Source organism: Thalassophryne amazonica, chromosome 1 (assembly GCF_902500255.1).
Source record: "Thalassophryne amazonica chromosome 1, fThaAma1.1, whole genome shotgun sequence".
Taxonomy (NCBI): Eukaryota; Metazoa; Chordata; class Actinopteri; order Batrachoidiformes; family Batrachoididae; genus Thalassophryne; species Thalassophryne amazonica.
The window spans coordinates 80,274,321-80,299,865 of NC_047103.1; the positions used below are offsets into that span (position 1 = coordinate 80,274,321).

At 41.8% G+C, this 25,545-nt stretch overlaps 1 protein-coding gene across 3 annotated transcripts in view; it reads left to right on the forward strand.

Annotated features, from left to right (window-relative positions):
- LOC117512002 (partitioning defective 3 homolog) overlaps positions 1 to 25,545 on the forward strand; it is a 1,323,734-nt gene that overhangs the window by 1,232,880 nt on the left and 65,309 nt on the right. For all 3 annotated transcript variants that reach the window (XM_034171933.1, XM_034171942.1, XM_034171950.1), the window contains one exon: positions 16,235 to 16,355. In XM_034171933.1, coding sequence (XP_034027824.1) covers positions 16,235 to 16,355 — 121 coding nt within the window. The remainder of the gene's footprint in view (positions 1 to 16,234; positions 16,356 to 25,545) is intronic.

The following is a 25,545-nucleotide window of genomic DNA, read 5'->3' on the forward strand; positions in this document are numbered from 1 at the left end:
GTCCCAGTTCTCTGCAGGTCATTCATCAGGTCCCTCCGTGTAGTTCTGGGATTTTTGCTCACTGTTCTCATGATTATTTTTACCCCACGGGATGAGATCTTGCGTGGAGCCCCAGATCGAGGGAGATTATCAATGGTCTTGTATGTCTTCCATTTTCTTACAGTTGACCTCACAGTTGATTTATTCACACCAACCTGCTTGACTATTGTAGATTCACTCTTCCCAGCCTGGTGCAGGTCTACAATGTTCTTCCTGGTGTTCTTCAACAGCTCTTTGGTCTTGACCATGGTTGAGTTTGGAGTCTGACTGTTTGAGGCTGTGGGCAGGTGTCTTTTATACAGATAAGTTAAAACAGGTGCCAGTAATACAGGTAACAAGTGGAGGACAGAAGAGCTTCTTAAAGAAGAAGTTACAGGTGTGTGAGAGCTGAAAATCTTGCTTGTTTGTGGGTGACCAAATACTTATTTTCCACCATAATTTACAAATAAATTCTTTAAAATTCCTACAATTTGATTTCCTGGATTTTTTTTCTCATTTTGTCTCTCATAGTTGAAGTGTACCTATGTTGAAAATTACAGACCTCTCTCATCTTTCTAAGTAGGAGAACTTGCACAATCAGGGACTGACTCAATACTTTTTTGCCCCACTGTATAATGTCCATGTTCAGGCCAGTCTCAGCTTTTTGAATGTGGGACACAGATTTTTCTGTAACACTGTGTCAAGATGTAATTTGGCTGAAAATCAATCAATCAATCAATCAATTTTATTTATATAGCCCCAAATCACAACAAACAGTAAGGCAAGTGTAAGGCAAGGCCATACAATAATTACGTAAAAACCCCAACGGTCAAAACGAACCCCTGTGAGCAAGCACTTGGCGACAGTGGGAAGGAAAAACTCCCTTTAACAGGAAGAAACCTCCAGCAGAACCAGGCTCAGGGAGGGGCAGTCTTCTGCTGGGACTGGTTGGGGCTGAGGGAGAGAACCAGGAAAAAGACATGCTGTGGAGGGGAGCAGAGATCAATCACTAATGATTAAATGCAGAGTAGTGCATACAGAGCAAAAAGAGAAAGAAACACTCAGTGCATCATGGGAACCCCCCAGCAGTCTAAGTCTATAGCAGCATAACTAAGGGATGGTTCAGGGTCACCTGATCTAGCCCTAACTATAAGCTTTAGCAAAAAGGAAAGTTTTAAGCCTAATCTTAAAAGTAGAGAGTGTGTCTGCCTCCCTGATCTGAATTGGGAGTTGGTTCCACAGGAGAGGAGCCTGAAAGCTGAAGGCTCTGGCTCCCATTCTACTCTTACAAACCCTAGGAACTACAAGTAAGCCTGCAGTCTGAGAGCGAAGCGCTCTATTGGGGTGATATGGTACTATGAGGTCCCTAAGATAAGATGGGACCTGATTATTCAAAACCTTATAAGTAAGAAGAAGAATTTTAAATTCTATTCTAGAATTAACAGGAAGCCAATGAAGAGAGGCCAATATGGGTGAGATATGCTCTCTCCTTCTAGTCCCCGTTAGTACTCTAGCTGCAGCATTTTGAATTAACTGAAGGCTTTTCAGGGAACTTTTAGGACAACCTGATAATAATGAATTACAATAGTCCAGCCTAGAGGAAATAAATGCATGAATTAGTTTTTCAGCATCACTCTGAGACAATAATTTTAGAGATATTGTGTAAATGCAAAAAAGCAGTCCTACATATTTGTTTAATATGCGCTTTGAATGACATATCCTGATCAAAAATGACTCCAAGATTTCTCACAGTATTACTAGAGGTCAGGGTAATGCCATCCAGAGTAAGGATCTGGTTAGACACCATGTTTCTAAGATTTGTGGGGCCAAGTACAATAACTTCAGTTTTATCTGAGTTTAAAAGCAGGAAATTAGAGGTCTTCCATGTCTTTATGTCTGTAAGACAATCCTGCAGTTTAGCTAATTGGTGTGTGTCCTCTGGCTTCATGGATAGATAAAGCTGGGTATCATCTGCGTAACAATGAAAATTTAAGCAATGCCGTCTAATAATACTGCCTAAGGGAAGCATGTATAAAGTGAATAAAATTGGTCCTAGCACAGAACCTTGTGGAACTCCATAATTAATCTTAGTCTGTGAAGAAGATTCCCCATTTACATGAACAAATTGTAATCTATTAGATAAATATGATTCAAACCACCGCAGCGCAGTGCCTTTAATACCTATGGCATGCTCTAATCTCTGTAATAAAATTATATGGTCAACAGTATCAAAAGCAGCACTGAGGTCTAACAGAACAAGCACAGAGATGAGTCCACTGTCTGAGGCCATAAGAAGATCATTTGTAACCTTCACTAATGCTGTTTCTGTACTATGATGAATTCTAAAACTTGACTGAAACTCTTCAAATAGACCATTCCTCTGCAGATGATCAGTTAGCTGTTTTACAACTACCCTTTCAAGAATTTTTGAGAGAAAAGGAAGGTTGGAGATTGGTCTATAATTTGCTAAGATAGCTGGGTCAAGTGATGGCTTTTTAAGTAATGGTTTAATTACTGCCACCTTAAAAGCCTGTGGTACATAGCCAACTAATAAAGATAGATTGATCATATTTAAGATCGAAGCATTAAATAATGGTAGGGCTTCCTTGAGCAGCCTGGTAGGAATGGGGTCTAATAGACATGTTGATGGTTTGGATGAAGTAACTAATGAAAATAACTCAGACAGAACAATCTGAGAGAAAGAGTCTAACCAAATACCGGCATCACTGAAAGCAGCCAAAGATAACGATACGTCTTTGGGATGGTTATGAGTAATTTTTTCTCTAATAGTTAAAATTTTATTAGCAAAGAAAGTCATGAAGTCATTACTAGTTAAAGTTAAAGGAATACTCGACTCAATAGAGCTCTGACTCTTTGTCAGCCTGGCTACAGTGCTGAAAAGAAACCTGGGGTTGTTCTTATTTTCTTCAATTAGTGATGAGTAGTAAGATGTCCTAGCTTTACGGAGGGCTTTTTTATAGAGCAACAGACTCTTTTTCCAGGCTAAGTGAAGATCTTCTAAATTAGTGAGACGCCATTTCCTCTCCAACTTACGGGTTATCTGCTTTAAGCTGCGAGTTTGTGAGTTATACCACGGAGTCAGGCACTTCTGATTTAAAGCTCTCTTTTTCAGAGGAGCTACAGCATCCAAAGTTGTCTTCAATGAGGATGTAAAACTATTGACGAGATACTCTATCTCACAGAGTTTAGGTAGCTACTCTGCACTGTGTTGGTATATGGCATTAGAGAACATAAAGAATGAATCATATCCTTAAACCTAGTTACAGCGCTTTCTGAAAGACTTCTAGTGTAATGAAACTTATTCCCCACTGCTGGGTAGTCCATCAGAGTAAATGTAAATGTTATTAAGAAATGATCAGACAGAAGGGAGTTTTCAGGGAATACTGTTAAGTCTTCAATTTCCATACCATAAGTCAGAACAAGATCTAAGATATGATTAAAGTGGTGGGTGGACTCATTTACATTTTGAGCAAAGCCAATTGAGTCTAATAATAGATTAAATGCAGTGCTGAGGCTGTCATTCTCAGCATCTGTGTGGATGTTAAAATCGCCCACTATAATTATCTTATCTGAGCTAAGCACTAAGTCAGACAAAAGGTCTGAAAATTCACAGATAAACTCACAGTAACGACCAGGTGGACGATAGATAATAACAAATAAAACTGGTTTTTGGGACTTCCAATTTGGATGGACAAGACTAAGAGTCAAGCTTTCAAATGAATTAAAGCTCTGTCTGAGTTTCTGATTAATTAATAAGCTGGAATGGAAGATTGCTGCTGATCCTCCGCCTCAGCCCGTGCTACGAGCATTCTGACAGTTAGTGTGACTCGGGGGTGTTGACTCATTTTAACTAACATATTCATCCTGCTGTAACCAGGTTTCTGTAAGGCAGAATAAATCAATATGTTGATCAATTATTATATCATTTACTAACAGGGACTTAGAAGAGAGAGACCTAATGTTTAATAGACCACATTTAACTGTTTTAGTCTGTGGTGCAGTTGAAGGTGCTATATTATTTTTTCTTTTTGAATTTTTATGCTTAAATAGATTTTTGCTGGTTATTGGTGGTCTGGGAGCAGGCACCGTCTCTACGGGGATGGGGTAATGAGGGGATGGCAGGGGGAGAGAAGTTGCAGAGAGGTGTGTAAGACTACAACTCTGCTTCCTGGTCTCAACCCTGGATAGTCACGGTTTGGAGGATTTAAGAAAATTGGCCAGATTTCTAGAAATGAGAGCTGCTCCATCCAAAGTGGGATGGATGCCGTCTCTCCTAACAAGACCAGGTTTTCCCCAGAAGCTTTGTCAATTATCTATGAAGCCCACCTCATTTTTTGGACACCACTCAGACAGCCAGCAATTCAAGGAGAACATGCGGCTAAACATGTCACTCCCGGTCCGATTGGGGAGGGGCCCAAAGAAAACTACAGAGTCCGACATTGTTTTTGCAAAGTTACACACCGATTCAATGTTAATTTTAGTGACCTCTGATTGGCGTAACCGGGTGTCATTACTGCCGAAGTGAATTACAATCTGACCAAATTTACGCTTAGCCTTAGCCAGCAGTTTCAAATTTCCTTCAATGTCGCCTGCTCTGGCCCCCGGAAGACAATTGACTATGGTTGCTGGTGTCGCTAACTTCACATTTCTCAAAACAGAGTCGCCAATAACCAGAGTTTGATCCTCGGCGGGTGTGTCATCGAGTGGGGAAAAACGGTTAGAAATGTGAACGGGTTGGCGGTGTACACGGGGCTTCTGTTTAGGGCTATGCTTCCTCCTCACAGTCACCCAGTCGGCCTGCTTTCCCGGCTGCTCGGGATCTGCCAGAGGGAAACTAACGGCGGCTAAGCTACCTTGGTCCGCACCGACTACAGGGGCCTGGCCAGCTGTAGAATTTTCCACAGTGCGGAGCCGAGTCTCCAATTCGCCCAGCCTGGCCTCCAAAGCTACGAATAAGCTACACTTATTACAAGTACCATTACTGCTAAAGGAGGCCGAGGAATAACTAAACATTTCACACCCAGAGCAGAAAAGTGCGGGAGAGACAGGAGAAGCCGCCATGCTAAACCGGCTAAGAGCTAGTAGCTGCGCTAAGCTAGCGGATTCCTACAAACACACAAAGTGAATAATGTGTAAATAATTTAGAGGTGATTCAGCAAAGGGAGTGCTTTAGTTAAGGCACGTGAAGATTACACTGTGAAACAAATCGTTATCTAGGTAACTACATCAGTCTAACTGCGCAGATTAAACAGTTAACAGATACAGCAAAACACCGCTGTGCTCCGGAACAGGAAGTGATACAATACCGCAGTGAGAGCCAACCACCAGTAGAGGCAAGCAAGAGTCAAAACCACAAGGCTGAGTCAAAAACACAAAAGGTGTTTATAAATTCCTCAAATGTTTAATGATAATACACCTGTATTCATATGGATGAACTGTTGTGGCATTAGAAATGGGCTTACCAAAGTCTTTGGCTCACTTAAGTAGTGTAATATATGAAAAAAGTGTGTGTATAATAAATTTCAAAAATTAAAATATGTAATTTTGCATGATGGGTGAACATACTGTCAGTCACTGTATGTTGCCAAGTTGGAGTGATTTTGATAAAATGACACAAAATAAAGACCGCATACAGCATATCAAGCTTACTTATTCATTCATTCATTCATTCATTCATTCATTCATTCATTCATTCACTCACATGACTGTTTCTCTTCTAATTTTTGTGTAACCACCAGTGACCAAAAGAACCCCATTTATATCCATCACTGATGTTCAATTTTATACCATAAATAACTGATTCAGAAGGATTTCTGATGATTTTAAATAGTAAAACCATTAAACAGTCACTTTTGTCAAACACATAAGCAAACTAATAAAAATAAAAATAGATATTTTGTTCCATGCGGCACACATCTGGAGCAAATGTTCACATTACATCTGTTTGGGCTGTTTGTTTATTCCGCAAGAAAATAAAAATGAAAGTGTGATCAGATCATCTGGGGGTAAAATAGGTCATTGAGAAGAATAAGTCCATAAGAAGAATGAGTCCATGACTCACTGATGTTTCAGTGTAAATCCACAGCTGCTCAGTGCAATCCATTCAAATGAAAAGAATCCTCTGAATTCCTGTTTGTGTGTTTTTTCATGATGATTCCATTTTACGAAAGACTGAATAGAAATTAAATGGTTTTCCAGTAGCTGACAAGGCTCTTTTTTGAGTTTCTGAGGGTTCATTTCTGTTTTCTGTCACAGAGAAACGCTGACTAACATGCTGCATCACAGTAAATAGATGGTTACTTTAGAGAGATGGGGCGGATGTTGACTGTTCCGTGGGGTGGTGGCTGGGGAGACGCACAGCAAACAGCACATACTCGCAGACATGACCTGATGACCCAACTGCATGAACAGTGTCATACAGCACAAGTAACACACATGCTGTCTGGATACGAGACAGTACCCCATTGATTGACCATGTTGTGACATTATTGATAGAGATCAATACAGCAGCTGGCAAATTACATGAATGAAAAGAAAATTGCTGATACCAGTCTAGGGCAATTCTATGGCAACAGAATTACAACAGCAGAAAAATCCGGACATATGGCATCTAACCACGACAGATTAGCTCAGATTGTAATTCCGTTACCGTAGAATTGCCCTCTAATTCATAATACTGCAGTGATTTCATAGTTTAAATATTTGCTTGATTTTTTTTTTTTTTTTAGTATTATTGGACATCCAAGTAAAGAGTAAAAAGGGTTACAGACACACAATAAAGAATTACCAGATCAGGATTGCACCGGGTACACTGTGGCCTACAAACTGCTGTACATGGTACTGGCACTACTGTTATGATATTTTGACCTTCAAAGGTTAGTTCTGACACCCATCCAGTCATATTTCATTAGAGATTACAAACCATGTGACAGGACATGACATGCTGGTATGGAAGCCTATCTGGCCCACGGGGTGCCAAGTTGTGTGGCCACTCGCACTCTTCAAACGACATCAGACTGCAGACTATCACTGTCATACTGCTCTAAAATTTGTCTAAGTTCTCCATGAGTCTGACTTTGCAAACACACACACTGACACGTGAGTGTGTGCGCTCCACTCACGGGAGGCGTGGCTTCCGACAAGCAGCTCTAGTGATCTATCATTCTGGACATTCCAGCTGGACAACACCTACTGTGTTTGGACAGTCACGGACAAACAACTGTCCACTGTGAGGCACATTTGTCTGATTGCTGTATTTACATGGACATAAATAAAAGCATATATTGCCGTGGTGGTGACAAGTTGCAGCAAGCGAGCGTGCGCTGTCAGAGTTGTTCAGAGTTGGACCTGAAAAGAACAACTCAGTTCACACAGAAAATAATCACGCAGGAGACACTGAATTTCTTTTATGATCAGGAGAGAGCAAACGAACGTGACCCTCGGCAAGCACTGTCTCGTCCGCTCTGAAGGGCCCCGCCCATCTGCCTCTCATATTTATTGAATAAAGTTACATACAAGCATATAGGACAAAACAAGAAAAAGACACAGAGTCTGGTCTCATGTTGATATGAAAACTGTTATGGCTTTAAGCCTCCAGTCTCCTAGTCCTCCGATAACAACGTTCAGCCCTGAACCAGTGTGCCGGTCACACCGCTCTTCCCTCAAGGCTGACCTGTTAATTAAAGACGCACATCTGCATTCAGCAAAAACATGATCTCAGCAAAACAGACTGCCCTCTTACTGAGTCAAAGATCATCTTGTGAGCAGTTTAATGATTACTTAAACAGTTCAGTGAATATAGTGAATAGATATGTATCAATCAATCAATGTAGTGAATATAACTACTTTAGCAATTCATTGATTAACAAGGAAAGCAATATTAATGAAACACATTGAAACACATATATAAATGTGTATATGGAGAATGAGATCAAAGAAAAAAAAATCAAAGACAGCAAATCAAAGTAAAGACATGAATATTTGATAATCATATTGCTGATATATAGAAAACCCTGTCACCCGGTCACGGTGATCTATCATTCTGGACATTCCAGCTGGACAACAGCTACTGTGTTTGGACAGTCACAGACAAACAACTGTCCACTGTGAGACACGTTTGTCTGATTGCTGTATTTATATGGACAGAAATAAAAGCATATATTGACGTGGTGGCGACAAGTTGCAGCAAGCAAGCGTGCGCACAGAGGGGACACTGACAGCCCCCCCAGGTTGAAACGGACCGTCAGATCTGAACATGCAGCAGGCGATCTGGCCGTCAAGTCACCCATGTGAGCTCTGTTCCACATGACTGTGATGTGGCATGCCGTCCACAAGACACGTGTCAGGCAGAACACGCACGTGGCCGACTAGACACACCTGACCAGTAGATGTGGACATCAGAGCACACTGCTTCTCATTCATATCATTTCATGACTGTATGTCTGTGACCATGGGCCATCTGCAGAGGAACAGATGGACAGATCATATTTGTATTGCTGTAAATGCTGTGTTTTTATATGGTATGGGATTTTAATTTTTTTGTCCTTCTTGATATGAGGCAGCTTCCTGCAGCTTTCAAAGAACAGCTCCATAGCTCAGAGGTAAAGTCTGTGACTGCGGATCAGAGGTTTTGAAAGGTGCCATTTTGTGTCCCCGTGGTGTGTTTTTTTTTCTTCTTTTTTTAATTATTCCACATAAGCAGTGCAATGTGGTCCCACAGGTACTGGCTGGTTTTTATTTTTTTATTTATTCCACATAAGCGGCGCAATGTGGTTCCACACGTACCAGCTGGTTTTTATTTCTTCCACATAAGCGGCGCATGTGCTGCACCTGGCACTGTTCCTGCTCGACGGACACCGGCGCGTGCATGAACTCTCGCACCAGGTTTGTGCACGCCTGCCCATCGGCATGATGTTTCATGCATTAATGTCAAACTGTTTCGCGCTGTTTCACTGTTTTTGTCCAAACGCCATGCAAACTTCACACTATGTGTGAAGGGGCCATCAACATCATTCTTGACTTTTCACAGACATTTATTTTGGCCAACATGCCTTCTTTACATGCCCCAATAATGCCGTCAAAACTAGGACAGAGAAATATAAAAACATAAATTATCTCATGAAAATACAGAGGACACAAAAAATAAAATATATATTCACATAAGCACATGAATAAAGCAGTACCACAGAAACCAGCAAAAATTTACCTCATTAGCCGCATTTACTCAAAAAGAATAAAGGTGACTTCACACAGCTTCCTTTCAATAGAAGACACCCCTTCCCCTCATGTGGCTCCTAATGTGCGCAAATAGGGCACCGCAATCTCGTTTGAACCCTGCGTGATATCATGGGATTTGACCACTTATGGGGACCTCCGCTGCCATTGCGAAATATATACACAGCATAATAGAGAAGTTTGAATCTTCGACTGGACGTTTCGCTTCAAATCGCAGAAGCTTCCTCAGCTAAAATTCTTACTCTGGTAGTCTCACTTCTGTCTTGACCCTTGTAGAGAAGAACAAACAGGAGCCACAAAAGCTGGAGTTTTAAACCTAACCAGACCCCTTTTACCAAGAGGCAGACTGCTACTGGCTAGTGACTAAACAATTGCTTTAATTAGCACCCATTGTGCTCTAGCTAGCTCCCTCCTAATGACAGGGTACCTGTCCCTCCTAACGATGGGACTGACAGCTCTCCTGACGGCTGTCCTGATGAGGTGAATGACTCATTACCATGAACAAAAGACTGAAACTGCTTTGACCTGAGTACCCCATTGTAAACAGGGGACAAAGCGTGTCTCAGACCCCCTCCCCGGTTAAGGCTGGGTTTCAACTGTTTCACATGGAATGCCTCCTTGTGCCCTCTCTCAAACCATTTCTTCTCTCTGGCTAAGATTTTAACTTTCTTGTCTTCAAACGTGTGATTAGTGGCTTTAAGGTGGAGATGAACTGCAGACTGAGGTCCACTGGTGCCCTCTCTGCAGTGCTCACCTATGTAGTGTTCGTTACAGTTTTTCTGACATCTGATAGAATACACTACATGGGTTTACTGACCAATATCTGCTCTTTGGCTCAAAGACAAAGCAAGTGGGAGACGTCATGTCAGTAAGTGTTAGCCTACAAAGCTAACCAGAGTAGCTGCGTTCTCTCGCCTGCAAAACTGCCTCAACACGTTTGTGCTATGGGTCATAAATAAACCGCAACACATGTCCACTTTCCCACTGCATCGTCACTTTCTCTTTGCATTTTCACTTTGTTTGCATGTAATTTGCGTAAATATCCAGTAAAAATGCCATGGTTTTTCCTCCAAAAGTAGAGAAATTATGTCATATGCATCACATTTCACCCCTTTAGCAGCCGCCCTCAAATGAGACTGTGGTGCCCAATTAACTGTATCCCCTGAATGTGTACATGCGGAACAAAACATAAGTTCCCCTTCTTTTCGAAGTGTTTTTAACCAAATTAATGAACTATATTTACATGAATTTACTTTAAATGATGACTTATTTATTCTTAAACATTTTAAATGAAATAGTATGCATTTATTGTCTTTTTAAATGAGTATTAAAATAATAAATTAATTATATGAACATTGCCTTTGACGGCAGCTAGAACTACGATTGTCATGATCACTTCGAGCAAAGTCATTGGCTTGGTGTGGAATGCGTTGACATATTTTTTAGTGTACATTTTTTTCTACCTGTTGTAGACTTTATTGTTTTAGTGCAAATATTTGATCATTTTGAAATGGATGCCTGCAACATGTTTCAAAAAAGCTGGGACAGTGGTATGTTTACCACTGTGTTACATCACCTTTCCTTCTAGCAACACTCAATAAGCATCTGGGAAATGAGGACACTAATTGTTGAAGCTTTGTAGGTGGAATTCTTTCTCATTCTTGCTTGATGTACGACTTCAGTTGTTCAACAGTCCGGGGTCTCCATTGTCATATTTTGTGCTTCATAATGCGCCACACATTTTCAATGGGAAACAGGTCTGGACTGCAGGCAGACCAGTCTAGTACGATTTTATGGGGATTACACAGATTAAGGAGTGATCCAGACGGTTTAAAGACCGCCCACAGCTGCTGAGAGCGCGCCGCGTTCCAAGCGCCGATCGACAGGCTCAAACCCCTCTGAAACAACCAGATCATTTCCAACGTGAAGGCTTTGTTGATCCGGGACGTCGTCTGACTTTCACAAAAAGGCAGAAGGCGTGGACGTCAGCACTTTTTCGGCACATTCCACTGTTACAGGAGTTGTTTTCATGGAAAGAAAAGCAGAGGGATGTGCCACCTTGCCGTTCATGACGCGGCACAAAACCACCTCTGTGTTGGTCTCACAGGACGGCTTTAAGCTGGCTTTCAGGCGGCTACCGGTTGCTTTTCAGTCGTGTGATTATCTGAGAAATTGAGCATGAGCTGGACATGCCCCAACATGTCCTGTGAGGCTTCATAAGGCGTTGCTTTGCGCCATGCAGCTCCACTGCGACGCGCGGAAGTCCGCTCCTCTTTCCATGACAAAAACTCCTGTAACAGTGGAATGTGCCGTTCATTTCTAAACTGGACACTGTCTTGATCCGGTATGTCGTCTGGCTAGCACAGGAATTGCGAAAGATGTGGACATCAGCAGTTTTTCCGCACATTGAGACAGACGTGCAGAGGAGTTCGGCGCGTTGCGGTGGAGCCGCATGACGCAAAGCAACGCCGTGATGAAGCCTCACAGGACATGTTCTGGCATGTCCAGGCTCATCCACAATTTCTCGGATAGTCACACAACTGAAAACCCACCGACAGCCATCTGAAAGCCATCTCAAAGCCATCCTGTGAGACCAACACGGAGGTGGTTTTGTGCCGCGTCATGAACAGCACGGTGGCGCGTCCCTCCGCTTTTCTTTCCATGAAAAAAACTCCTGTAACAGTGGAATGTGCCGAAAAAGTGCTGATGTCAACGCCTTCTGCCCTTTTGTGAAAGTCAGACGATGTCCCGGATCAACAAAGCCTTCACGTTGGAAATGATCTGGTTGTTTCAGCGGGGTTTGAGCCTGTTGATCTGCGCTCGGAGTGCGCCATGCTCTCAGATGCTGTGGGCAGTCTTTAAACCATCTGGATCACTCATTAATCTGTGTAATCCCCATAAAATCGTCCCTGAAAGCCATATTAATTTTCCGAACGGTGTCCACCTGGAGGTCTCTCACAGTTTCTGGAAAAAAACTGATACAGCAAAGCTCCAAATCGTTCAGACATTTATTCGCAATAAAAAAAATGACGAGAGGGGTGGACCAGTGCTCACACAAAGCCTGCTCATGCAATCACACGTGATTCAAATCCATATGGTTTTTGAAAAAAATAAAAAAGTCTGATACTTTTCTAACAGACCTTGTATATGTATGTATCTATGTGTGTAGATGAAGACACGGGGTTCACTAGATGTTTATGATAATGGGATTTGAGTTTGTGTTGTTGAATGTGTTTGTAGCATGGCCCAAGCAGAGGGTCACCCCTTAGAGTCTGGTCTGCTTGAGGTTTCTTCCTCAATACATCAGAAGGAGTTTTTCCTTACCACTGTCGCCTGTGTGCTTGCTCTGGGGGTTGGTAATGTGTATATATGTATGTATGAGGTCTGTTAGAAAACTATCCGACCTTTTTATTTTTTGCAAAAACCATATGGATTTGAATCACGTGTGATTGCATCAGCCAAGCTTGAACCTTCGTGCACATGCGTGAGTTTTTTCACGCCTGTCGGTTGCATCATTCGCCTGTGAGCAGGCTTTGTGTGAGCAGTGGTCCACCCCTCTCATCGGATTTTTATTGCGAATAAAATGTCTGAACGATTTGGAGCTTTGCTGCATCAAATTTTTCCAGAAACTGTGTGAGACCTCCAGGTGGACACCATTCGGAAAATTCAGATGGCTTTCAGGGACAATTTTATGGGGATTACACAGATTAAGGAGTGCTCCAGCCGTCTCAATGTGCCGAAAAAGTGCTGATGTCCACTTCTTCTGCAATTTCTGTGGTAGTCAGACGATGTCCCGGATCAACACAGCGTTCAGTTTGTTACAGTCTGTTACAGGAGTTTTTGTCATGGAAAGAGGAGTGGAGAAATTCGCACGACAGGACGGAGCCGCATGGCACAAAGCAACGCCGTGATGAAGCCTCACAGGACATGTTCTGGCATGTCCAGCTCATCCACAATTTCTCGGATAGTCACACGACTGAAAAGCCACCGAAAGCCGTCTGAAAGCCATCTGAAAGCCGTCCTGTGAGACCAACACGGAGGTGCTTTTGTCCCGCGCCATGAGCAGCTCCGTGGCGCATCCCTCCACTTCTCTTTCCATGACAAAAACTCCTGTAACAGTGGAATGTGCTGAAAAAGTGCTGATGTCCACGTCTTCTGCCATTTCTGTGGAAGTCAGACGACGTCCCGGATCAACAAAGCCTTCACTTTGGAAATGATCTGGTTGTTTCAGCGGGGTTTCAGCCTGTCGATCGGCGCTCAGAGTGCGCCATGCTCTCAGCCGCTGTGGGCGGTCTTTAAACCGGCTGGAGCACCTCTCAATCTGTGTAATCCCCATAAAATTGTCCCTGAAAGCCATCTGAATTTTCCGAATGGTGTCCACCTGGAGGTCTCTCACAGTTTCTGGAAAAATTTGATGCAGCAAAGCTCCAAATCGTTCAGACATTTTATTCGCAATAAAAATCCGATGAGAGGGGTGGACCACTGCTCACACAAAGCCTGCTCACAGGCGAATGACGCAACCGACAGGCGTGAAAAAACTCACGCATGCACACGAAGGTTCAAGCTTGGCTGATGCAATCACACGTGATTCAAATCCATATGGTTTTTGCAAAAAATAAAAAGGTTGGATAGTTTTCTAACAGACCTCATATGTATATATGGGGTGGGCGTTTATAAGCTTTGCTTCTGCTCACCCCTTTTTGGTCACACGTCACTGTGGAATTGTCTTGTGTATCAGTTTTTGTTATTGTTGAGTTTGTGTGCCAAAATAAATCAATTCAATTCAATTCATATAAGCAGGGACGTCTCTGAAAAAGACATTGCTTGGATGGCAGCATGTATTGCTCCAAAACCTGGATGTACCTTTCAGCATTGTTGTGCCATCACAGATGTGTAAGTTGCCCATGCCATGAGCACTAACACACTACCATACCATCACAGATGCTGGCTTTTGAACTTTGCAATGGTAACAATCTGGATGGTCTTTTTCCTCTTCTGGCCGGAGGACACTACTTCCATGATTTACAAAAACAATTTCAAATGTGGACTCATCAGACCACAGCACACTCCAGATTCTCTGAATCTTCTGATTATATTATGGACTGTAGATGATGGAATCTCTAAATTCCTTGCAATTGAACATTGAAAAACATTGTTCTTAAACTATTGGACTATTTTTTCACGCAGTTGTTCACAAAGTGCTGATCCTCGCCCCATCTTTGCTTGTGAACAGCTGAGCCTTTTGGGGATGCTCCTTTTATACCCAATCATGACACTCACGTGTTTCCAATTAACCTGTTCACATGTGGAATGTTCCAATTAGTTGTTCTTTTAGCATTCATCAACTTTACCAGTCTTTTGTTGCACCTGTCCCAGCTTTTTTGAAATGTGTTGCAGGCATCCATTTCAAAATGAGCAAATATTTGCACAAAAACAAAAAGTCTATCAGTTTAAACATTAAATATCTTGTCTTTCTGGTGTATTCAAGTGAATATATGTTGAAGAGGATTTGCAAATCATTGTATTATGTTTTTATTTACATTTCAAACAATGTCCCAACTTACTTGGAATTGGGGTTGTAACAGCAACACTGATTTCTATAGCATCCATCATTAAGGGAAAGACATCACTGCCACCTTGCACATCAAAGAGTCACTTCATCACCCGCGTCCTTTTAGGGTACTGTAAAAGGTCTAATTCTCTGTGTGCTCACATGCAAAGCATAGAGCTGCAGTTGAATTTTGTACAAAGAATATTTGACATTGATTGGCTGTACAAATACAAACAAAACATTGTCTCAAACAGTGCGACTCAGGGCATGCCCTACAATCTGTGCATCCTTTATGAGCTGCTATTTATTGTGTTTCTAATGAAGCATGATTGGCAGCATGTCCTAGTGCCCATTATTATCAGAAGGATGTGCTCATTCTAATCTGCAATTATTACTATAATTGCGCTCAGAATCCTCAGGGCCTAAATAAGCAATCACTTCCACCGTGTGCGTGCCACCTGTAAGTGCTGCTTAGGAGGACACGCAATGACAGGGTGACACACACTCATTTCAAGCATCCATTGTGTAGATTTTTATGGTTTTATGTCCCTTTTCTCCTTGTGTCATCTCTCACTACAACTATGTTTTGTATCCTGCTGGTGGTTTGGGTTATTTCATCCCAACTGACTTTCGTTCTTCTCCTCAGTCTATTTCTCATGTTTAACCTTTTGTTTGCATCCAGGAAACACCCTTCTTTGTTTAACTCCTTTTTCTTCCCTTTATCCTTTCTATCACACTCCCTGCATCGCCATTCTCCCATCCCCTCCCAACACACATTCCTAACCTTTGGTCAGCTTCATCCCTGTGGTATGCATAAATGCAGGCCTATTATCAAGCTGGTTGTCTCATCGTAATTATGTGTTTTGTCATGTGCTGCTTCCATAGTTGGGGATTAAAGGAGGGACTGATTAAGCTGAGGGAAGGCTATTGATTACTATTGACAGGTCCCTCAAAGCACTTTAATGAAGGGGATGTAAATAAGGGTTTTCCACAGTGTTTAATGACTACGTACCATAAAAGGCCAACATTCTCTTGCAGTCTAAAAGGCACATATATCACCCACAATGGTACACTAGGGACACTTTTAGTTATAGAGATGATCATGAGCAACAGCTGGGAAAAGACAGGGTGGAAAGACAAAATATGTTGGGATGTCACAGTCTGACAGTCAGGAATGCAAACGACAATCTTTGCTGTCAGATCAAGGGATCGTCAACACAATTTAGAAGATTGCTGGGGTGTTCAGGTGAGTTATTTGCATATGAAAATCATTTTTGCAAGATTATGCAAGGTAGAGGAGGTGTTATTCTTGAGCGATGAGTTCCCAGAAAATAACCTTTCTGAACTTAAAGCAGAAAATCCTCCCAGCTCAATCTAACCTCACCCTTTCTTCTTCTGTAACTTTGCCAGTAGTCAGATGACTCCCAGTAACCATGATCGGATACGGAGGCTGAAGCATGAGTTCCAGCAGGCCAAGCAAGAGGAGGACCTTGAGGATCACCGGCACACCTACAGCTTTGACCACTCCTGGGTGAGTAATTGACAGAAGCCCATCTCCATCAGAGTCGCTTAACTGCACAGATCCATAAACTTTTATGTAACACCTAAATAGGTCCTTGTCATCTGATTGGTGGTTTGTATGTCACGTGACATTGATCATTTGTCCCATTTGGAATTTTGCACCATTGCATGCTGCGACCTCCTTAATGTAAACACATGACGTATTGCGTTTGTGTGCATGCAGCAATCAAACATTGACAGACAGTGCACTCACACTAGCACTTTCGCAACCTTTGACATGACAACGGCCCTTAGGGCCGCTTCACACATACTTCGAATTTGGTCGAACTGCGCATGAAGTGCGCATGAAGCAGGAATCGTAGGCAATCCATGTAAATTCGTAACCACCTCTAATGCCTCGTACACCTGTTGCTACAACTATTTGCACACACCAGTGGCTGAAAGACAGAGTGTGCTTTGTGACAGCCCATCGAACCCTCTCGCAGCTGGTGTCAGCCACATTCCAGCTGACATGCATGAGCATCTAACACCGCTCGCATGGCACTTAGAAAATGTGTGGCCATTCGCACTGTTAACACGACAACAGTCAGCAGACAGTCATCGTCGAGCTGGATGTGAAATTTGTCTAAGTGCTCCCACGAGTGTGGAGTTGCAAAAACCCACACACATGTGGTGCATGTGTCTTGCACGTGTGCACTTGTGCCCCCCCCCCCCCCCACTTCCCCCAACACATCTGGCATGCCACATCGTGCCGCTGCTTGCACTGTGTTCCCACATGCACAAACCATTGCAGCGGCATCGTGCACGCCTGCCCGTCGGCGCAATATTTTTGTAGTTCGCTCATACGAGCTGGTCCACTGTGAGTCACCTTGACTTGCACTTATTCGTATTATGTGTGAAGGGGCCTTTAGTTTAAAAGCAAACATGGCGAGGTTTGTTTTGGTGACAAATGATGATTTGAATGAGCTTATTGGTGGTGCTTATTTTTCTAACACCCACAAAAAACAAATCCAGTACACCGTAAGCCGTCCGGAGGCATTTGCAGAATTTGCTGGGATGTCTCTAGCTGAAGTTGAAGGTCTGTCAGTTGAAGAGCTTGAAAAATTTCTGTTGTGATATTTTGCTGGACTGAAGAAGGCAGATGGCAGTCTGTACACAAAGAAGTCAGGTCAGCTACATCGTAATTTTTTTGCAAGTTGACTGAAAACAATTTTGGATTGGATTGCTATTTAAAATTTGTGTTGGAACCTCTTAACCTCAAATGTCCAGTGACGCACACCAAAATGTAAGTCCCTTTTCTCTTGTTTATAAATTAATAAAATATCAAATGACAAGGATCTGTTTTAGGTGTTATATCAAACAAATAATGAATGTTTTCTCATTCCTGAAATGGAAAGAATATTTCATTGAATGGAACATTTCATCTTTCACCTCATGCAATATTCTTACCATTGCATTCATAAATATTCATTATTAGAATAATATTCCATTATGTCTGAGATGGGTCTTAGCCCTACTCTTAGATACTCCCCAGCCGACATGTTTTCCATCTCTCCTTGTTCTGTCCTCATATGATGAGCTGATAGTTAATAGGTATTGATCAAGTGTGATCACACTTGTTTTGAGTTATCAGACATGGGTAAAGCAGGAAGAAGTGGCCTTAGCTTTAGCTACAGCAATCAGCATGTCCGTTTGTCTGTCTGTCTGTCCATCCATTTTTGCTTGTTATTGCAATATCTCAAGTTCCAGTTGACCAATTTCATTCATATTTAGCATAAGGGTGTACTTGGGTGACCCCTCGACACTTCGTATTACTGATTTGTGGGAACCAGGGGAATATGTTATCTCCTGATGACTGTTGTTTATGAAAAGAGAATGGAGGCATTCAATAGTGCAAAATGTATGGGACAAAATGCACAGTCAGTAGAACCAAAATGTACAGCACATGATGTCAGTCATATAATGGGACAAATAATGGATGCCACTTGGATTAGTCCACCAAATGAAATGAAAAGGATCTATTTAAGGGCCCAGTCCCACTGGGGAGAGGATTAGTTGCGCATGAATTGAGTACACAAAGTACGGGCATTCGTTGTCGTCCGCAACAAAAATGGCCAAAAATGACAAATGTCCCAGTATGAATTACGGATATATTAATAATGTATAGCGAATATGATCACGGCAGCATTACGGGTGTATTATGAATGCATCACGCACGTGTTGCGCGTGCACGCCATCTGCATTGCGGTCATAAAAGAAGCGCACTCGGGCTGTCGGCATCACTCTTCACACCAACAATACAGCCTCTGGGGTAATTGCTCAACTTGGACAAGTTGATTGGAGTAAACACAACAGTGAACAGGGCGACTGGTGATGTCAGCGGATCACATCAGAGTGTAGCTCGTCTGAACGATTATAACAAGAAGTTAAATCTGTTATAAACATAGGAATAAATACTGTAACAGCTGCAGACAAGAAGGAGAAAACACGCAACTGTTTTATCAAGCCTTGACAATGTAAACAAGTCAAATAATTACCTTTTTAGCTCAATATGCTTTCTGCAGCTTAATAGCCGTTTGCGCGTGCACGCGCACGCGAATGGCCCAGCTGCAGCTTCCTCTGTGATTCAGGAGGTGATTAGAGCCGTTTTCAATAGCCAATTTGCAGAATAAAATGATTAATCCGCCACAAAATAATTACTTTATATACACAGCATCCAGCGCAGAGCACGTGGCAGCCAGTAGAACGGTGTCCAGCTGTGAACACAGCGCGTCTGATTTGCATCCACCGCAAATAACATGCAAAGCAGATGTAATAAAAATGATTTATTTGTGGCCAATCTATATGCAGTCTCTACAACTTATTTTAGTTCATGATGTGGACATGATGGGCACGCAAAATATCCATTTTACACACTGTCCCAGTCCACTGCCAAGCCGCGAATCCCTGTCAGTTGCGGATATCAGCAGATGATGGCGAATATACAGCGCATAGATTGAGTATGTATGGAGTATGTGAGGCGGATGTCATCCGCAGCCAAAATTTTGTGCAGCTCAAAAATCCTGGTAACGTAAAAATGTGCCTTTGTGGATAATTGCGGACGTGTGTGGGTGTCAGCCCGCACACGCAGTATCCATGAAACATACAAGCATGTTTCACGGATATTGTGGATGTTAAGTGAATATGAGCCAATTTTGTGCGCAATCCATACGCAAATCCTCCTAAACGCCAGTGGGACCGGGCCCTAAGTATCATATACTCGTACAGTCCTGCAGGCATCACTCCCAGTCTACCGGGCCAGGGGGGTCGGTTAATGGATTTGATACTGGGCATCCGGAAAGTATTCACAGTGCTTCACTTTTTCCACTTTTTTAATGTTACAGCCTTATTCCAAAATGGTTAAAATTCATGTTTTTCCTCAAAATTCTACACACAATACCCCATAACAGCTGTGCCCAACTCTGTTCTTGGAGGGCTCCTGCCCTGCATGTTTTCCACATCTGCCTACTCAAGTTACGTCTGATTTATTAAAAGTGGTGTCTCCAGCTCTTGATTGGCTGAGCACACCTGATACAGTTAATTGACTGGGAGTGGAACAGGGAGCGTTAGAAAACATGCAGGGCAGGGGCCTCTAGGAACACGGTTGGGCACAGCGGTCACATGATGACAATGTGAAAAATGTTGTTTTGAGATTTTTGCAAATGTATTAAAAATAAAAATAAAAAAGAAACCACATGTACATAAGTATTCTCAGCCTTCGCCATGAAGCTCAAAACTGAGTTCAGGTGCATCACGTTTCCGCTGTTCATCCTTGAGATGTTTCTACAGCTTAATTGGAGTCCACCTGGGGTAAATTCAGTTGATTGGACATGATTTGGAAAGGCACACACCTGTCTACATATAAGGTCCCACAGTTGGTAGTGCATGACAGATCATAAACCAAGCAGGAAGTCAAAGGAATTGTCTGTAGACCTCCAAGACAGGATTGTCTGGAGGCACAAATCTAGGGAAGGGTACAGAAACATTTCTGCTGCTTTCAAGGTCCGAATGAGCACAGTGGCCTCCATCATTCATAAATGGAAGAAGTTCACATCCACCAGGACTCCTCCTAGAGCTGGCCACACCTCTACACTGAGCAATTGAGGGAGAATGGACCGCAGTCTCTGAGCATTCTACATATTTGGTCCCATTCGCTTGGCTGCCCCGAGTGTGTTGTATATGTTCAAAACACTTTTGGTGCCATTGAGATGGGACGCACATCTGACGGCAGTCTGTGTGCAGTCTTTGCATCATCTGCAGTTTTGCCCCATGCACATGCATGCCACGCCCCGCGTGCATGCGTGGCGGCTCATTCAGCCGTTATGAACACACACCCAAACGTCATCACGTCATCACTCCAGCACCTGCTCTATGCACACATGCACGTGAGGTCAGTAGTGCTGGGCAGGAGAGGAAGAACGGAGGTGTGATTGCATGACTGAGTGAGTGACCACACTGATGCCAGCTTTGACACACATGGCATGAGTCGGGTCCATACGGTGGTTGTACTTCGGTGTCCAGTACTGGCAGGGACTGTGCAAAGGGAGGAACACAGCACTGCCTCCCACTCCCGTGTTTGTCATCCAGACGTTTGGACATCGGACAGTCTTCAGCGCCTTGTACGACTGCCTGACAGCAGTCTGTGTCATTTAATTGTTCTCTACATACACTTTGAATGCAATTGTGCAGGTGTGGTAGTCTGGCTGCCTTATGACACTGCTGACCACGTCTCTTTCACTCCCGACTGCTTCCGATTATGGCAATATTTGCCGTGTCGGCCTAGTTCCTCCACATTCGTGCTATGTGTGATGGGGCATTAGCACACAGCCAAGATATCAAAGGAGACACCTCAGGACAACTCTGTGAATGTTCTTGAGTGGCCCAGCCAGACCCTAGACTTGAATCTGATTGAACATCTGGAGAGATCCGAAAATGGCTGTGCACCGACGCTCCTCATCCAACCTGCTTTTCAACCAGCTTGAGAGGTGCTGTAAAGAGGAATGGGCAAAACTGCCCAAAGATAGGTGCGCCAAGCTTGTGGCATAATTCAAGAAGGGGTGTTGTGAGTAGAATTTTGAGGGAAAAAACTTATTTACTCCATTTTGCAATAAGCCTGTAACATAACAAAAAATGAAGCGCTGTGAATACTTTCTGGAAGCCCTGAATACTCATACATAGTGATGTCAGTGCTAGTTGCACTTTTAGCAAGCTCCCTAACAAACTGAAGCACCTGATTTACCCTCTCCTGTACACACAGCAGTAAAATGTGTGTGTGTGATTTCAGTTGGAGAACTATAAGAGCAGTGAGTATCGGGCTAGTCACCTTTCCTCAACATGCTGTGACCCAGGATGTTTGCTCCTCTAACTAGTCATCTCCAGTGCTTAGAATCATATGGAAATTATCATTCTAAACTCTGTGATTCATGTCCCTAAAACCTTGGAATTCTATTTCAGCTGCTGTCAAATGTATTATTATGTAATTATGTATTATTTCTAGTTTCTAAGTTCCAGATTCAACATTTGACCTTGAAGTAAATGGTAATTTTTCGTCTTTGTCTGTGCCATTTCTGTTTTGGAAATATGAAACTTTGATGCCTTGCATGAGGTGAGGAAATGAACAATGGAACATTTGATGACAAGTGACTTGTCCCGTTTTTCAGGCGAACTACGAAGATAGAAACTGAATAACACAATTTTCATTTTAATTCTCATTAGACTTGATTAAATGACTTTTAAATTAAAAATTGGGAGCAATTTTTAAAGCTTTTCTTCTTACATGATTGATCTGTAAAACTAGTGGGAATTAGTCCTCATAATTGCAAAAATATGCAGTCAAGTGAATTCCTGTGTTAATTCATTGGCTGATCTCACATTTATTTCCCTGTTGTGTGTGAAAAGTTCAACATGGAATTAATTAAAGTCACTTGTCTAAGCAATGACTCTCAATATGTTTTCACATACCCCTGTGTAACATTAAGGAATAGAACATTGATCTAATTCTGTAGGTTTGCTGAAATATGTTCTCCTCATTAGCTGGCAGCTCACACCCTTTTCAAACACAGATTGAGTCAAATTTATACATAGCCAAGTAAAGACAGGTCAGTGGTCAGATATATGTATATGTTTGCGGTGTAGTATCTCAGGACAGATGGCTGTATTTGTCCCCTGACCTTTATGACCTGGTTATAGAGGACAGGTGTGGAATTGTTGCATCAAGCAGATCTATTTTCTAAATTGCCAGACAGAATGTCAAACCTTTAAGTTAAAATATTTGACATCCAATTTTCTGCAGAATTATTAGTGTCAGTTTGTCAGCTAAATTGGTCGAGATTGGCAAGCTGAAATGGCTGGCATCTTCTATTGTTTTTCTTACTGTCTAAATGTGTTTGGGTTATACATACAAGGACACTTCCCAGCCATTTCCCGTAATGAAGAAGGCTGGCTCACTTAAATTGCACTGGATTTCCTTCAGCGTTTGTCTTGCTGATGGTTGAAAATCACTGAAAGTGGACATCTTTCTCCAGTGCTTTTCCTCTCTCCCTTTTGTATTATCAAAATGAGTCGTTGTGTGTTATGTGGTTTCAGTGTTCCTAATTGCCTGTGATTGTTGACATTGTCGAGCATACCCTTGCTATTCCACTGGTAATAAGATATAGAGTGAGCCCCAGAGTATTGAAGTCTATTTTATTAATCGTCTTTCATGTTATTGTAGTCCTGTGAAAAAAGAATTCACAATGACAGAGCTTGTTAGGAAACATTCAGTCATACACATGTTCTGTGTTGACACAGATTAGAGCAGCTCAAGGGAAACTCTGTCATCCAAAAGCAAAATGGACAAAATAAACCAAAAAAAAAAAAAAAAAAAAAAAAACAGGTTTAACTTGGAGAAGAGGTGATGGTGATGGTGTAATAAAATGTAACATTTCCAAACAAAACTGACAGGTATAGACCTAATTAAACTACAGAGGAGTCAACCATGGGTCACTGAGTCTGTTTGACAAGTGACCAAATTTATAGCATAATAAGACAACTGCATTCCTCTTACTTCCAGCATCATACAGATGAGGTCAGAGGTCACCTCTGTCTGTGCTTACGTGTTTGTGGACAAGATACCTCAAAAATCAGTAATAAAGTCAAGTCTGGGAGCATGAGCTGGTGCTGCACTTCACCACATCCACAACACTACAGAACTGTCCTGGATCCTTGATGGCAGCTATCTATGTAGACAACCAGTCTATTCCCACATCTCTAAAATAACCATCGATCAGCCACAGCCAGATGAAGCATGGGCATCCCTTTGGCCTTCTTCAGCTACTGTGGTCCTCAACACTCAACCACCTGTGCACTGGATCATGCACAGAGAAACGCGCCACATGGCCAAAATGTCAAAGCTAATGCTCCCTCACAATACATGCAGGGCTGAAAGTATTTTCAATTTCTTGTCGGTACTATTGCAATATATATCACTTTATATTGTTCATTCCTCAATTTCAATATTTTAGTACATGCACTGACAAAAAAGAAATTAGAAACACTTATTTATAGAAACAACTAACACATATTATTTGAAATATTTTACTGTGAAAGGTATCCTTTAACAGGCTTATGTGCAAATTGTAAAAACATTCAGAATCCTCACAATTTCTTTTGTTTAATTTCAATGACTGCTTAATTCAGCACATGAACAGTTAATTTTCTTTTCAAAACATTGCATTTAGCACTTCATGAGATTAATATAAACAGAATCTCAGAAAAGGTTTCCTTCAAACTGTCAGGAGTCACTGACAACAATGAAGAAATCTTGAACCGTACAGTAACTCTCTGGCATATAGCCAAGTTTAACTATGTTTCATCAAATAGAATAAACACTTGGATTGAGTTAAGCGGTTTGTGTCCGTTATTCTTAAATGTAAAAATAGGATGTGAAATGATGTGGTTTGGGGTGGTGGCCAAACGATTAAGTGTGCTTGTTTCCAATGCAGAAGGTTCTTGCAAAACAAATGTACGCCGCCGTCCTAGTCATGAATGGCCAGTGAAATCAACCTATCATATAAGCTAAACTGCATTGAGACGTGTAAACGTGAGGATAACTTAATGTCATGATGATGAAACTCACCAAAATTAAACTAATTGTTACACAGCTTGAAAATGTTTGAACATACCTCATTCACTTGCCGATTATCTATATATTAAAAGTGTGCATGTGTCCATGCGCCCGTGCATCTGTGCATGCGTGAATGCGTACATGCGGACATGTCTAAGTTTATTTAGTAAATCATTGTGAGTACATAATATAACTGTAAATATTTTAAAATACATGCATGACACAGGAAAGTGAAAACACTTATTTCCACTGTAGTCCATTTGAAATCAAATTACAAAATATAAGTAATAATAAAAGAAAATAACAATATTAATAATACAAATAATAATAATAATGACAACATTAAAAGTGTGTGTATTATAACAAGAACCTAACCAATTTCTAAATACACTAAGACAGTAAATTAACATAAAACTAGAAGCACTCAGAGAGTGCAAACCTCCGCCAAGGCCATGGGGTCACTGACGCCATAACATCTACATGCCGTGGAATCATTGAAAAGTCTAAAAAAGTCTAGCAATGATGTTTGCTCAGTAGTAAAGAGTTTCATCTGCTGTGACTGGATAGCATGTATCCTTAGTGCTTGGCCTCACAGTTTATTGCAACTTGCACCTTTCCCAGAAGCTACTGTTATCTGAGCACTGATATTGATATTGCATGTGCTTATACACAAAAACAAATAAGAGACAAAATTAAATTTATTATTCAATAAATGGGCAATTCTGTGGTAACGGAATTACAGCAGCAGCAAAATCTGGACATATGGCATCTAACCACGACAGATTAGCTCAGATTGTAATTTCCATTACCGTAGAATTGCCCAAACTGCAAATGTATGATTTTTTTTAACATTTATGAAACACTTCTCTAAACAAGGTCATAGGGTCACTGACCCTAAAGAGATTCCCTCCTTGACACAGTAATCTATTTCTTTTTGTCTCTTTCCCTAAAATTGTATATAATAATTATTAGATTATTAATACATAAACAAAAATAAATGTAAGAAATATTACAATTTGAAAACAAATGCACCCGAACGTAATGACAGCTGCAACTG